The 15,087-nt window shown below is 46.1% G+C and overlaps 1 protein-coding gene across 1 annotated transcript in view; it reads left to right on the top strand.

Annotated features, from left to right (window-relative positions):
• LOC135103604 (A disintegrin and metalloproteinase with thrombospondin motifs like) overlaps positions 1-15,087 on the top strand; it is a 90,116-nt gene that overhangs the window by 50,743 nt on the left and 24,286 nt on the right. The window contains exons 3-4 of the mRNA XM_064010078.1: positions 701-767; positions 14,801-15,003. Coding sequence (XP_063866148.1) covers positions 701-767; positions 14,801-15,003 — 270 coding nt within the window. The remainder of the gene's footprint in view (positions 1-700; positions 768-14,800; positions 15,004-15,087) is intronic.

The following is a 15,087-nucleotide window of genomic DNA, read 5'->3' as shown; positions in this document are numbered from 1 at the left end:
ATCAGTGTGTGACTCTCGTATTCTTAGTCCATTACTTTCCTTCCTTCCCTCCAGCCCTGTCTTCCCTGGTTCTTTCCTCCCCTCCCTCCGTCTGCTCTTCAGCTCCGCGCACACAAGAAGGGCAAAAGAAGTCGCCTTGAAAGAAAAAGAACAGCACAGAAGGGCGTTCACACACACACACACACACACACACACACACACACACACACACACACACACACACACACACACACACTAATATACATCATGGAAGAAAATTACTTCCTCCTCGGAGATAAAGTTTATGTAGATTTCTATTTACTTTTCCTTCTCTTATTATTTTCTTATTTCCTGCAGTCCTTCTTCCCTGTGTCCTTTAAACAACAAAAACAACCAGGATGTCTCTTTCATTTATTTATTTATTTTTTTCATATAGTATTTTTAACCCTTTCACTGCGACACAAAACAATTAGCAGCACCAGAAGCAACACGTGAACTCTTTTGTAAGCGTCTAAAAGAAAATTGGCCATGAAAAATAATACATTTTGCAGTTTCTTCACAGTTCAAAGATTGGATATGGCTGTAGAACAAGTAAAGATGTTTCAGAGTGTTTGGTAATTAGGGAAAGGTGTACCAAGTGGCAGTCCGTGGATTAACAGTAGTAGTAGTAGTAATTGTCTATGTTTCTGTCACTAAACCTGCTTCCCTTTGTCTCTTACAGATCCACCATTTCATGAGTCCCGAGGAAGTGCAGCGCGTGTTTCATATCCAGGACAAGCACGACCCAGGTGAGTGTGTCAGTGTCACCCACGCAGCAGCACTGAGAGGGCCGGAGCGGGGCGGGGCGGTGCTAGGCGGGGAGGGGCAGGGTTTGGCGGGCCGGGTCTCAAGCTACGTCACTCTAATCCACCCTCCCTCCTGAAGGTCTTGCCATTAAGTATTTGTCTTCTTGCAGCATTCAGTTCCCGTTGGGCGATGAGGAGATTCATTTTTTTTTTCTTTTTTCCTTTTTTCTTTTCTTCTTATCTATGTGTTTATTCATTCGATCACTTGCATATTAATTTCCTTACATATTCTCTCACTCATATTCACTCAGTTTACAACATCATATAGTCTCGGTGCGCAGGCTTCAAAACATTATTTAGTCAATCATCATCTATCCACTTAGCTACAATATAAATCATTGCGCACTGGTTTCCATTTCGATACAAAGGTTTACTAGTTTATTTCAAGACGTCTGCCCCTCACCTGAGTCCCCATCACAGATGCTTACCACCCCCTCCGCCTCCCCACCTCCCCGCCTCCACGCCTCCCCACAGACACGGCCATGCACTTAACCAGGGAAAAACTGCGGTTATTATCGTCTGTAGCTCACCGTGTGCCCCGCCCCTCGGTGTTAAAATTGTTCCCGACACTCCCCGCTCGTGTCCATTTTCTGAAGGCGCCGCGGGACCCGTTCTCTCTACTCAGGGAAGGCGGGGACACTTTTAAATGCATTTTCAGTTAGCTTTATGACGATTTAAAGTAGTTAGGAACTAAAAACGGCCGTGATAATGTTCTTTTTTCCTTGTTCTCTCTTCTCAAGCAATGCCGTGACACTTTTAGGCGCAGTTTCAGTTAGTGTTATAATGGTTTAAGCTTGTTGGGTACTAGAGACGGATGTGGTAATATTGATTTTGTTCGTTCTCTCTCCGCCATCAATTGTTATACAGATTTCCAGTTTGATCTATGAGGATTTAAGATCGTTAATGACTAGAAATGACTGTGATAATATTGCTTTTGTTTGATATATAGTACGTTAATATCGTTTATGTAAATTGACTTCAACATCACACGGCTTCGAGCTTGTTTTCCTGTTGATAATGCAAATTTTGGAAGAGTTTCAGCAGCACAAAAGACAGACATAACCAGCACGGGAGTTTCAATTCTATCTGAAATTCCTACATAGCCTCTTAGGAACTATGCTGAGTCGTTCATTCCTGTTACTGTTATTCTTCTTCTCGGTTATATCATAGTCTTGATGTCATTTCTTGCTGGCATTATCTTGGTAACGAAGAGAGGAAACGAAAAGCGAAGAACTGCAAGACGAACCTTACAGAAAGCAAATGATAGGGGTGTGTGTGTGTGTGTGTGTGTGTGTGTGTGTGTGTGTGTGTGTGTGTGTGTGTGTGTGTGTGACCGCCCACTGCCCACCCTAGGACGATTAACATTCCCGCCTGGAGGAAGAGGATGAACCCGCTTGTCCTTATGTGTGCCTCTCTCTCTCTCTCTCTCTCTCTCTCTCTCTCTCTCTCTCTCTCTCTCTCTCTCTCTCTCTCTCTCTCATATCTAACATAACGTACCTCCTTTCCCTCATTTCCTTCGTAACAACAACAAAAAGCACCTTAATCCATCATAATTTTTCTATTGTACAAAGAGAATCACAGCCTATTAACAAAATGTGTTCAGGAGCTTCCGGGACCTACGCTTCTTCCCTCCCTCAGGTAAAATTCTATAGTTTTACCTGAAGGCGAAAGTTTCTGTAGAGGGAAGAGAGTGGAGGAAACACAGAGTGCACAGGGATACAGGGGACACAGGGATACAGGGACACAGGGACACAGGGTAGGGCAGGGGCGCTCTCTTCCACCATTAGGAGAGAATCTTACTGTTATCTGCTACTCTCTCTTGTCCTATCTCCTCTTCTTTCTCTTCTTCTTTCTTTTTTTTTCTCTCTCTTCTCTCCTTCTATCTAGTGACACTGACTTATTGTAACCTTCACCCCTCTCTCTTCTCCTCTATTATCCTTCCTTCTCTTCCTCCTTCTCCTCCTCCTTCTTCTTCTTCTTCTTCTTCTTCTTCATCTTCCTGTTTTTCTATTTCACCTATTCCTTGTTCTCTTCTTCTTCTTTCTCCTCCTCCTCTTCCTCCTCCTCCTCCTCCTCCTCCTCCTCCTCCTCCTCCTCCTCCTCCTCCTCCTCCTCCTCCTCCTCCTCCTCCTCCTCCTCCCTCTAGATTTCATATTAAGCCACAATTGATCATAACATAATTAATGTAGAATGAGGAAGACAGACACTAAAAAGAGGAAGAAAAAGAGAAGGAAGAAAGAAAGAAAGGAAGAAGCACTGTAGTGAGGATGCTCGCTAAGCCTATTACTCTCCCACCTGTTCCCTGACTCTCTCTCTCTCTCTCTCTCTCTCTCTCTCTCTCTCTCTCTCTCTCTCTCTCTCTCTCTCTCTCTCTCTCTCTCTCTCTCTCTCTCTCTCTCTTGTTATCAGTAGAAGGCTGAGTGTCTGACCTTGCTACCAGAAAACTCTCTTAGCTTGTGACACACTTACGCAGCGGGATCTTAGCATCGAGGTAACTTGGTGACAGGTGAGAGGAGGAGGAAGAGGAGGAGGAGGAGTGGGGGAGAGGACGCCTATTGCTCCTTAGGCACTCCTTACGCCACTTATGTCACTTACTGTGGAGATTTCTTTTCATTTCTTTCATTCATTGTCGCTTCCCTTCGTTTCGTTTCGTTTTTCTTTCTTTTTTTTTCTTTTTTTTTCTTTAAGAGCATCAAAGTCTTTTAGTTTAGGCTTGACTGGGAATACGTAACTCGATGTTCTTGTGTTCTTGTGTTCTTTCGTCGCCTTTCTCTCCTTTTTTTTTTTTCTTGTTCGTTTTCTTTCCAGTTCTTTGTTCTTTAGTTCCCTCAGTGTTCAAGGTGCGAAGGGAAGTCTGTAGTTAATGCATTATGGAGCCTCCACATGTACATCTTGTTTTCTTCCTTATCCTCCTCTTCTTATTCCTCCTCCTCCTCCTCCTCCTCCTCCTCCTCCTCCTCCTCCTCCTCCTACTCCTCCTCCACCTATTTCACTCACTGTATGTTAGGAAGTACAGTCCCCACAAACAACCCAGTATGAACCAAAAATATTGCTACCGTTTGTTCTTCCTTTGACTCTCTTTGGGCTCCTCCTCCTCCTCCTCCTCCTCCTCCTCCTCCTCCCGTTTACTCAGTCTTTCTTTCTTAATTCAAGTGGATTTCCTATGTGTGTGTGTGTGTGTGTGTGTGTGTGTGTGTGTGTGTGTGTGTGTGTGTGTGTGTGTGTGTGTGTGTGTGTGTGTGTGTGTGTGTGTTTGTGTGTGTGCCTTTTTTACATTTCATTCCGTCGTCGGCCATACAATGTTTGCCTCTTTCTTTCGTTTTATTCATTCCTTTTTTGCTTTTTTGTTTGTTTGCTTCCTTTTCTGATTTTATTTTCACTATCATCATCATCATCATCATCATTATCATCATACTCACATTCATCATCATCATCTACATCATCATCTTTTTCTTTATCTTCATCTTCATATTCATATTCATCATCTTCATCACCATCTTTTTCTTCATCTTCATCTCTCTCTCTCTCTCTCTCTCTCTCTCTCTCTCTCTCTCTCTCTCTCTCTCTCTCTCTCTCTCTCTCTCTCTCTCTCTCTCTCTCTCTCTCTCTCTATATATATATATATATATATATATATATATATATATATATATATATATATATATATATATATATATATATATATATATATATATATATATATATATATATATATATATATATATATATATATATATATATATATATACTCGTATATATATATCTTTCTCTCTCTCTCCCCATTACGTGGCCTTGTTTAGTTGCTCAATTGTTCTTCCTCACACCACCACCACCACCACTACCACCATCACCACAACTAGCACGTTCAGTCAGTGCCTCTCCAGCAATAAATTCTCTCTCCCCTTCCTTTCGTCCCCTCCCCGCCTACCTCCATGCATCCATCTATCCACGTCTCCTTTCCTCCCTCCTCCTCTCCCTCCCTCTCCTCCATCTCTCGTCGCCACTCCTTCAGCCTCTCACTGAGCCAGGTAGTCACGCGGCTGTCGAATCTTTTTCTTCCATTTTTGTTTTGAGTTTTAGAGTCGCCGCGGACACCTCTTCTCGTTCCCGCCCACCCACGGTCGCCCATGCTACGCCCACGTTCACTCACGCCCGTCCATTCAAGCTTCCCACGTTCGGCAATCTAGGAAACTGTAGCCGTGGTTGTTTTTATGAGTACGTTTGTCTTGATTGATTAGAAATGTTGTCTGTTATCGAACTTGTGTATTATTATCGCTATTTTTATTGAAAGGGTGTAAGGGTAGTTGTCTGTATTTAGTCATCTTTTGTATCGTTTATTATAGTTGCGGGGATACAAGCCACGCACCGCCACGAGCAATTTCCTGTAGGCCTAGCCAGTGTTCGGCCTAAGCAGGTACACAGTTCAGACATGAATGAGCGGCTGCTGGGGCTCGCGTTACGGCCACACACCAGCCGCACACCCTGCCAGACACAGGAACAGCTGTCTGCGGTAACACCCTCCTTCCAGCGGCCGCCACATCAGGTGGATGCCGCCGCTCCTCCCCGCTAGGCTCTCACTCTTCTCCAGCCCACACCCTGCCCAGCACCCCTCCGTCCCGTCCTGCCGCGCCGCCTGCGTCCCCTGTCCCTCTCTCACTCCAGCTCGTAAAGACGCTGAGAGACTGATGCGTAAATCCTCAAGTTATTATCATTGCCGCTGAGAATGAATTTAAACCACCCTAACTCACTTCCGCCGCGGCTCATATGAATGGCATGATCCTAAACCAGCGCGGCGAGGGGCGGGGCACTGAGCTACCCTGCGCGGCGCCCCATTCACCCACGTCAGGAGGGCCGCGGCCAGGCACGCCCCCCAGTGTGCCCCGCCGCAAGGTGTCTCCAGCTCATCGCACCGCCCCGCCCCACACGTCCCCTCGGGCACGCCAGATGTGCCACCCCAGCGGGGCAGAGGTTGTGTCTGCGTGGATCATGTAGGTGTCCGGCGCCCGGTGGTGCAGCGCCTCACTATCATCCTGTCGACGTGACCCACATGCCAAGCACCACGCCGCCCCGCCCCTTGAAGCACACGCCAGACGCCCTCCAGACACCCTCGTCACCCGCCACGCAGTCTCGCACTCCCCAGACAGCCACTCACTCCTGACCTGCGGCAACCCACGCTGCACACTCACTAGGACGACTGAAACCATCCGTAAACCTTCTCTTATTCACATTTTCGTAATAACAGGGATGATGATAATGATAGTAATAATAATAGTAATAATAATAATAATAATAATAATAATAATAATAATAATAACAATGATAATAAAAATAATAATGATAATAATAACAAGAAAAAGATACTTTATTCGTCAAATTGTGATACATTAAATTTTGTATACAAAATGAAATTAATTTTGGCTTAAGAAGAAGAAGAAGAAGAAGAAGAAGAAGAAGAAAAAGACGAATGAACAATAACAAATCTATCTAAATTCCACATCATCCCAAAGTATTTCCGCTAGGACATAAATTTCCGAGGCGTCCTTCAGCATCTGAGGGAGCTGCGGGGGTGACACTGGGAGGGAATCACACACCGGCACTTCCGTCACAAAATAAACATGAGCTGTCGCCTTGATATCTGTCTGCCTCTCCGTCCAGTGGGCTTTATGCGAGACAGTAAACACCAAGAAGATCCATTAGCAACCTTATCGGGACGGACCTTCACTTGGCAGCCTTGGGTGAGTGTGGAGACAACAGGTGTGATCAGAGGCCTTCTCATATTGATGCCTCGCTGCCCAACCACTCCATTAGCCCTCTACTGGTGTTGGTGTGTTGATAGTGTTGATGGTGTTGATACGCTCACAACCTTGGCATTATTCCTTGTCTTGTGTTCATCCTCGCCTTTACTTTTTTTCTAGATGGATTGATTGATAGATGGATAGGTGAGTGGTTGGCCTGTGCGCGGTGGTCAGATGTGCGTGTCCAGGTGTGCTTTCTGTCATTGGTTACCAGTGTTTGGCTTTGTTGTGCTGATAAATTTCTTGAATCTGATGGTTTGGTTCTTTGTGCTTCGCCTCTTTTCCTTCGTGCTCTCATTGTCTTCCAGCTCCTCTTTTTTCTTCTTCTTCTCCTCCTTACCACCACCACCACTACTACTACTACTACTACTACTACCACCACGACCACCACCACCACCACCACTACGGAAAGAGACGCCAATGAGACAAAAAAGACACAAAAACACACGGACAAACTAAAAAGCGATAAAAAGCCGCCTTCCCCTTCTCCTCGTGATTTCGTTAAGTTATTACTGAAGAAGAATCACAACCTCGACCACTACTGAGCCTCCTCCTCCTCCTCCTCCTCCCCCCCTCCTCTTGCAAGGCCAGAGTCGCCAGCATGCCCTCGCCAGTGTCCGTCAGCGTCACACAAACAAGGCCTTCAATGCGCCACTCCATTAGTCAAGAGTCCATTTTTCCGCGGCGTGTGGAGCGTAAGGTATCGGCCATTGTGGAGGAGAGGCAGGGAGATGGACACGCAGATAGATAGACAGATTGATGGATGGATAGATAGATAGATAGATAGATAGATAGATAGATAGAAAAATGGATAGATAGATAGATAGATAGATAGATAAATAGATAGACAGGTAGATAGATAGACACATATATTTGTTACGAGAGAGAGAGAGAGAGAGAGAGAGAGAGAGAGAGATGGATGGATTGGTGAAGTGTCCTCGAACTAACCTCTGTTTTGAATATAATGAATGGATCGATTATGCTAATGATGTTTATAATAGTAGTAGTAGTAGTAGTAGTAGTAGTAGTAGTAGTAGTAGATGATGATAATAATAATAATAATAATAATGATAATAATAATAATAATAATAATAATAATAATAATAATAATAATAATAATAATAATTGCAATAATAATAATGATAAAAGTATCAGGTACGAATGACATCTTCCATCACTCTTCTTCATTTGTATCGCTTCATCTGTCTCCTTGTTTGCTGTGGGAATCCCGAGATGCTAATGAGAGAGAGAGAGAGAGAGAGAGAGAGAGAGAGAGAGAGAGAGAGAGAGAGAGAGAGAGAGAGAGAGATGAGAGATGAGAACAAAAAAGCAAACATTTACCAGTGACGTCAACCCTTTTGGTAGCTCAGACGTACACACACACACACACACACACACACACACACACACACACACACACACACACACACACACCATACCTTCCCTGCCTTACCTCCATGAACCATGCAACAGGTATCGAGATAGACTACAGTTTTTTCTTATCTTTTTGTCTTTTTTTTTTTATGCAATCCAACGACAGGGAATTGAATAGAATCCCTCTGTGTATCCTTCTTCGTGAGTTCCTGCAGCGCCCCTACCTGCGGAACACCTGAGGAGCCGCAGCCAGGCAGGTGATCACGTCCCAGGCAGCTCCTAGTTAAGACATGTTAGCAAGACCCTTAATGTGCATACTCGTACCTCGCAGTGATTCCGCCCCCGCTGCTCGTCCCGGGATTGTTTTTCGAGTCTTGTGAAAGGGAGGGTGGGAAGAGGGAAGGGGGGAGGTCTGGTGAGAGGATGAGAGAGGGAGCAAGGAAATCGTATGGTATTTTTTAGTCTCGAGGGGATGAGGGGATGAGAGAAGGGAAGGGAAAATTGAAGGTTTTTTTTTTTTGAGTCATGTAAAGGGAAGAGAAGGACATTTTAAGTCTAGTGAAGGGAAGAGAAGAGTACCATTGAGTCTTACGAAGGGAAAAGAAGGGTATTTTTGAGTCTTATGAAGAGAAGAGAGTACCTTTTAGTCTTGTGAAGGGAAAAAGAGGGTACTGAGTCTTGTGAAGGTAAAAGGAGAGTACCTTTGAGTCTCGAGAAAGGAGGAAGGTCTGACTGGAGGATGAGAGAGATATTGGACTGGAGATCGAAGGATATTTGCAGATGGAGAAGGAAGAGAAGGCATGGATAGTGAGGTTTTGTAGAGTACGTGGCTGGTGGAAGATTGATGAGGAATGGGACAAGGTGTGCTGGGGGAAAGATGAGAGACGGAAGGGAGGGAATGTTGAAGGACACCTGGAAAGGGAATTAAAGAAAGAGGGAAGGAATTAGGTAAGGTGTTGTATCTTTATGGTAGATGAAAGATAGGTAAAGAAAGATGGATAATGGGGAAATGAAGGAATATTAAAGTTAAAGAGGAAGAATATGGAAGGAATTAGGCAATGTTTTGTATGTTAATGATTGTTATAAGATTGGTAAAAGAAGGATGAATGGCGAAAACATGGATAAAAGTCTAAATTAAAGAACAGGACGAAGATAGAAGGAATGTGGTAAGATTCTGTATGTAAATGATAGCATATGAATAAATAAGGTAGACAGGATGAGAGGAAAAGGAGGCGAGAAGAAAGATGGAAGAATTTTGGGAAAGGAAGACTCTGAAGTGATGACGCAGGGATAAATGAAGACCTAGAGACGGAGGAGGGAGAGAAGGGGATCTGTCCTTTCTTATCTTTCTACCTGTGTATACCTTTCCCCAACATCCTTCCCCCTCCCAGCATCCCCCGTCCCCCATACCCATCCATCTTTCCTAATGCCACCTTCTCTTCACTTCATTTCACATTTTTCTATTCTACTCTCTCACACTTTATATGCTCAGTAAAGTAGATACTCTCATTATGGACTGGTTTCCTGATATGTTCTTCCTTTGTATTTGTGTGGATTCTCTTCCTCACTTCACTTTCTTGCAGTCTTTCAGTCTCTCAGCCTCTCTGTTCTCCGCATCTCGACTTGACTTCTCTCTTCCGGCCTGTGTGACTGCCGTTTCCAATACGTGTTTTTTTTTTTTTTTATTATTATTATGTATTCTCTCCCTCACTTCACTCTTTTGCGTCTCCCAGTCTCTAATTCTCTCTCTCCTTGACTAACTCCTCCCGCCGCTCGCCTTCTCCTCTTGTTACCGCCGCTTCCAGTATTCTATAAGCGCGTCGCGAGGCCTCTTCCCGGCTAGTCGGTGATTTGTCAGGGAGGCGCCCACTCCTCCTCCTCCTCCTCCTCCCCTACGGGCACCCCTGATCGGCGGCTGTCCAGGAAGGGAGTATTTATTGCCGTCTGATTGAAAAACGTCCACACTTCCACGCTCTCGCACACGCGCACACACGATTTTCAGGCTGAACTGGCTGAAAGAAGGCATGGCGACGGGAAGGACGAGAGGAAGTGGACTCAATCTTGTGTACCGCGGGGGAAGAGAGAGAGAGAGAGAGAGAGAGAGAGAGAGAGAGAGAGAGAGAGAGAGAGAGAGAGAGAGAGAGAGAGAGAGAGAGAAAGAGAGACTGAAAGAAACCAACAACTATAACCTTCTCTATATTTCCAACCCTTTCCCACCCAACACACACACACACACACACACACACACACACACACACACACACACACACACACATACACACACACAGCGACCTTCCTGAAGACGCTAAGCCCGCTGTCAGAATCCTTCCCACTACCGTAACATTTTCCCGCGCTGTGTCGTATTGATCAGCGGAATCACGAGGCGGGGTCATTACTGTCCATCACGCCGCCCCTGAGAAGGACTCCGGAAGGGACTTAAGGTCATGTTAAAAGACCCCCCCCTCGCTGTACCATAAGGGGAAGGGGGCGATGGCAGGGGAGGGGTGAGGAAGGGATGCGAAATGGATACAGTGAGAAAAGGTAAGTTTATTAGGGGAATAGGGAGGGGAAGGTGTGGGGATCTGTATGGGGTTATGTAGGAACGGTAGGACTGGAAGAGGGGATTATATACAAGTTAGGAAGGGCATTGTAAAGGAGGAAGGTTAGGTTAGTGAAGGTTATTGTTACTGCATGTTAACTTGTAATCTTTCACTTAATGCTGTAACTTAAGTACATGTAACCGTGCCGGGAAAGAATGAAAAAAAGAAAGCAAAGGAACAAGAACTAAGAGAAGAGCAACAACAACAGCAAAAAAAAAAAAAAAGGATTAAGATGAAAAGAAAACGAAACCAGGAAGAAAGTCAAGAACAAACAACAAGAACAAGGGAAAGAAAAGCCATAATAAAAAAACAGGAACAAGAACAAAAAAAACAGGAAGAGAACAAGAAATCCAAACAAGAGATGTAGAAAAAATTAAAAAGAAGAAAAAGATGACGAGAAGGAGAAAAACAAATAGAAAAAGAACAACAACAACAACAACAACAACAACAACAACAACAACAACAAGAGGAAAAATAACATGAAAACAGGAAGCACGGTAGTTTAGCAAGAGCCACCGCACCCCAAAACCACACACCATTACTTCCTTGGACACTTTTAGAGGGAGAAAGGAAGAAGGAAGGAAACAGCTGAGTGACAGAGAGCGATGAAGGGAAGCTGGTGGAGGAAGACACGCGGACACCCATAATCAAACATACCAGAGAGAGAGAGAGAGAGAGAGAGAGAGAGAGAGAGAGAGAGAGAGAGAGTAAAGGCTAACGATCTTCTACCCAAACTGACAGCTGCCGTTATGTGATGGAGTGTCCAGGAAGGAGAGGGGAAGGAGGGGAAGGGAAGGAGGGGAAGGGAGAGGGAGAGGGGAGAGATGGAAGGGGAGGTAAAGGAGAAATATTATACGAGGACTAAAAATGGTAACAAATAGACATAACCAATTAAAACCGAGAGGGAGAAGAGACAGGCGTGGCGAATGAAATGAAGAGGAGGAGAAGAGGAGGAAGACCACAAAGAAGACTAGAGAAGGAGGAGGGAAAAGGGAAGGAGAAGGCATGAAGAAGCACACATAAATTGAAGAAATTATGTACTAAAGAGAGGAACAGAAGAAGAAAGAATAAAAGGAAGCAGATATTCATTAAGATAAACAAGAGAAGCAATTAAAAGGAGGATGAGACACGGGAAAAGGAGAAGAATGGCGAGAACAGAGTCGCTAAAGGTACGCAACTTAATTAGATGAGAAATACTTAAATGAACGCGAGGAGTGAGGAAATAAACACATTAAAGAAACAGTGGGTAAGATGGCCCCCTCCCCACCACCACCACCACCACCACTACCACCATCACCACCTTGTATTTTAATGGTCTTCTTCCTTTCCTTCCTTCATTCCTTCATTCATTCATTCATTCATTCATTCATTAGTCCACCTCGCTCATCGTGAAAGAAAAGAATTTGTGTGAGTCTATTCCTTGTTTCTTTTTTTTTATATATCCGTTGTTTTAATTAGAGAGAGGTTATTGTGTCTCTCTCTCTCTCTCTCTCTCTCTCTCTCTCTCTCTCTCTCTCTCTCTCTCTCTCTCTCTCTCTCTCTCTCTCTCTCTCTCTCTCTCTGGTTGCTATATATTCAACTATTTATTCTTTTTTTTTTTTTTACGATTTTCTCTTCACTCGACTTCTGTTTCTCCACCTTTGTCTGGCTGCTGTTCTCTTCATTACTTTTCATTTTCCGTTTCATTTCACTTTTCTTTAGCTCACATTGTTACGGCTTCATTTCTTTGCGTTTTCGGTTTTTCCCCCCTCGAGTTTTGTTTTTTCTTTCCTTTTGCTATTCTCTAGGTTTTTTTTTTTTTAAGTTTTCGTTTCACTCTATCGGCTCCACCTCTGAGTTTCCTTTTTTCCCATTTTTATTTTTAGCCTCACCTGCGCGTTTTCGTTTTCGTTTTTGTTTTTTTTTCTTTTCCTTTTCTTTACTTTCCTGTATAGTTTTCATTTGCGCCTCCTGCTACTCCCTCTCGCACTGAGTCCACCACCAGTGTGCATCTCCCTACACCTGGCGGCGGTTCTTTTTACCCCGCCCATGTAAGGAAGCACAGTCATGGTCATTAGTCTATTGTATTTCTGAGTATGAAGTCCTGTAACCTGCTAACAATGTACTAAATACCGGGTTTTATAAGGAAACTCTCAGTAAATCAGGGGACTTGGAATTAAGGAGAAAATGCAAGACATTGGAAATTTGAAGAAAATATTCGATCTCTGGCCATGACTGTAAGTGTGGCGGTGTGGTGATGATCTGAAGCAGCAGGTTGGGAGTGTTCCTCCAGGCTGGCAGGAAGACCATTCATAGCGGCGGTCGCGTCATGCCCGCCCTCACATACTTCCGTAAAATACTTCTTTTTTAATCAAGTTTTACACTCCCGGCACCCATCCGCCTCCCTTCCTCCGGCACTCGCGTCGCTCTCTGGGTACGCTGCCCTCGCTGTCACAATGCGGGGAGCTGCCGGGTCTCTTGAGGAGCTGTCACTTTTATCACAGCGAAAATGAGGCAGCAGCAGGTGTCCTGGAGGGGAGGAGGAGGAGGGAGAGAGAGTTAGAGACAAAGTCCTCCGTTCTCAGCGTGTAATCTTCCTGTAGCCGCCTGGGGAAGTCTAGCATTTTCAGCAGTGCACGTCCAGCCTTTATTTCAGGAGGAGCAACGCCCTTTGTTCGCTCCTCTTTCTCCACTTCCTCCTCCGCCCTTTCTCCCCCTGCCCTGCCCCGCCCTGCTCTTCTTGCTCTCTGCGTTAAATCGATGCAAAGTGCTGTTCTTAAAGGACGCTAAATCGTAAAACGAAATCGGCCGCAGTAAAACTTGCTTGCGGTAACTACTTTTTGGCTCCACCCTGTAGCTGGTGACTGATGGACTGGCGGTAGTGCTGGTGGTGGTCTTGCGGTGATGGCGAAGCTGGTGGTGGCAGTAAGTTAGTGTAGTGAAAGGTAATGAAGGAAAGGTTGAAGGATGAGGGAGTGCCGTAAAGAGGTGGTGAGGTGCCGCGGGTGTTCAGCTGGCTCCATCATGTCTCTAAATAACTAGTTTTCTTGCACCGCCACGTCTTTATCGCCGAGCTTCGCCGTGATTCACAGGCGTGCAGTGCCTTGACGGATGGCACTCCGGACGCTGACCCTCCGAGCCAGTACACGCTGAAAAAGTATGAGTTAACTGTCGTAACTACCTTCCACTGTGTGCGTGTGTGTGTGTGTGTGTGTGTGTGTGTGTGTGTGTGTGGCAGGGGCGCGTCGGGTCCGAGAGAGGCGCCAGACAGAGCGTCTACCTTTCCCATCCGTGGAGATCCACCCCGCCCGTCCTGTCCCCTCCTGTACCTTTTGGCCGCAGCGCAGCAACTCCACGCTAGTTATACGCTCACTCCCGTAATTGCAAGGGAGAGGCAGCGGGTTCCTGAATTACCTCCTTGACTTAACGTTGCCGAAGTGAGATTTAATACACAGCAGATCATGTCGTGCGATGGGGGAGACAAGCCGCGCCCTCTCATGACGCCGCCGATAAGACGTGATGGGTGGGTGGGCGGCCCGCAAGCCCGTGCCGGGGAACAGGTTTGGGTGGTGGTGGGCAGGTATGGTTCCTGAGGGGGATGTACGAGGGTGAGCGGCGGTGGAAATGACAGCGGCGGCAACAAAAGGACGGGTCTTGGCGGGGGATTGGCTGTGAGGGCGATGGAAAGACATGAAAGATGCGTTTGTTTGTTATATGTGAACGGCGGTGATGCTACGGCGGCGTTTGAGGGAGGGAAAGAGCAAGAAAAAGTAGCAGAAGAAATCAAATTGGAGTAGAAGCCACAACAGGTGTAAGAGCAGCGGAGGAGGAGAAGGAGAGGAGAATGAAAGATGAGAGGGAGGGGCCAAGTAATGAGGGGTGCACGATAGGGTGTACTAGCATGTCTGTTCAATTGGCTTTCTATCAGCAACCACCCGCCGCCGCATGACCCAACTCACACCCATCACGCTCCCCGCCCCCCGCCGCTCCTCTCCACGCCCCGGGGTTTGTCTTTCTTCCTGGTCACTAGCGAGGGCGTTCGTGTCACTAGCCTCGGACGACACGCCTGATCCCGGAGCTGGGCGGGGCTGTTATGTGGTCCTTCTGTGGCCCTTCTCCTGTCCTTTAGAGTTACACACTTGTCGGTTTAGGTGTATAGAGAGTAAGATTAGCTATTGCCTCACCCTGTGCCAGACAAAGCTCTCATCACACCCTCCTCTCCCCACAGTGCCGGAGTACAGCCTGGTGAAGCTGCGGATGCGACACAAGCGGGACGCGGACGGCGAGGTGGTGAGAAGCGTCCACCTGCGGGCGTTGGGCTCCTCCAAGATACTTAACCTGCGGCCCAACCTCGAGCTGGCCCGCCCCGTGCCGCTCTTTTACGCCGACCGTGACGACTATGGCGGCGTCACCGTCACGCCCACCGACCATGTAAGTCTTCTTGTTTGTCAGTAAAAGTATTGTGTGCCACGTGCCAGGAAGGTGTCTCCTCCACCGGTAATGTTCTCCTTCTAC

Source organism: Scylla paramamosain, chromosome 9 (genome assembly GCF_035594125.1).
Source record: "Scylla paramamosain isolate STU-SP2022 chromosome 9, ASM3559412v1, whole genome shotgun sequence".
NCBI classification, from domain to species: domain Eukaryota; kingdom Metazoa; phylum Arthropoda; class Malacostraca; order Decapoda; family Portunidae; genus Scylla; species Scylla paramamosain.
This window is presented reverse-complemented; position numbering and strand designations above follow the sequence as displayed.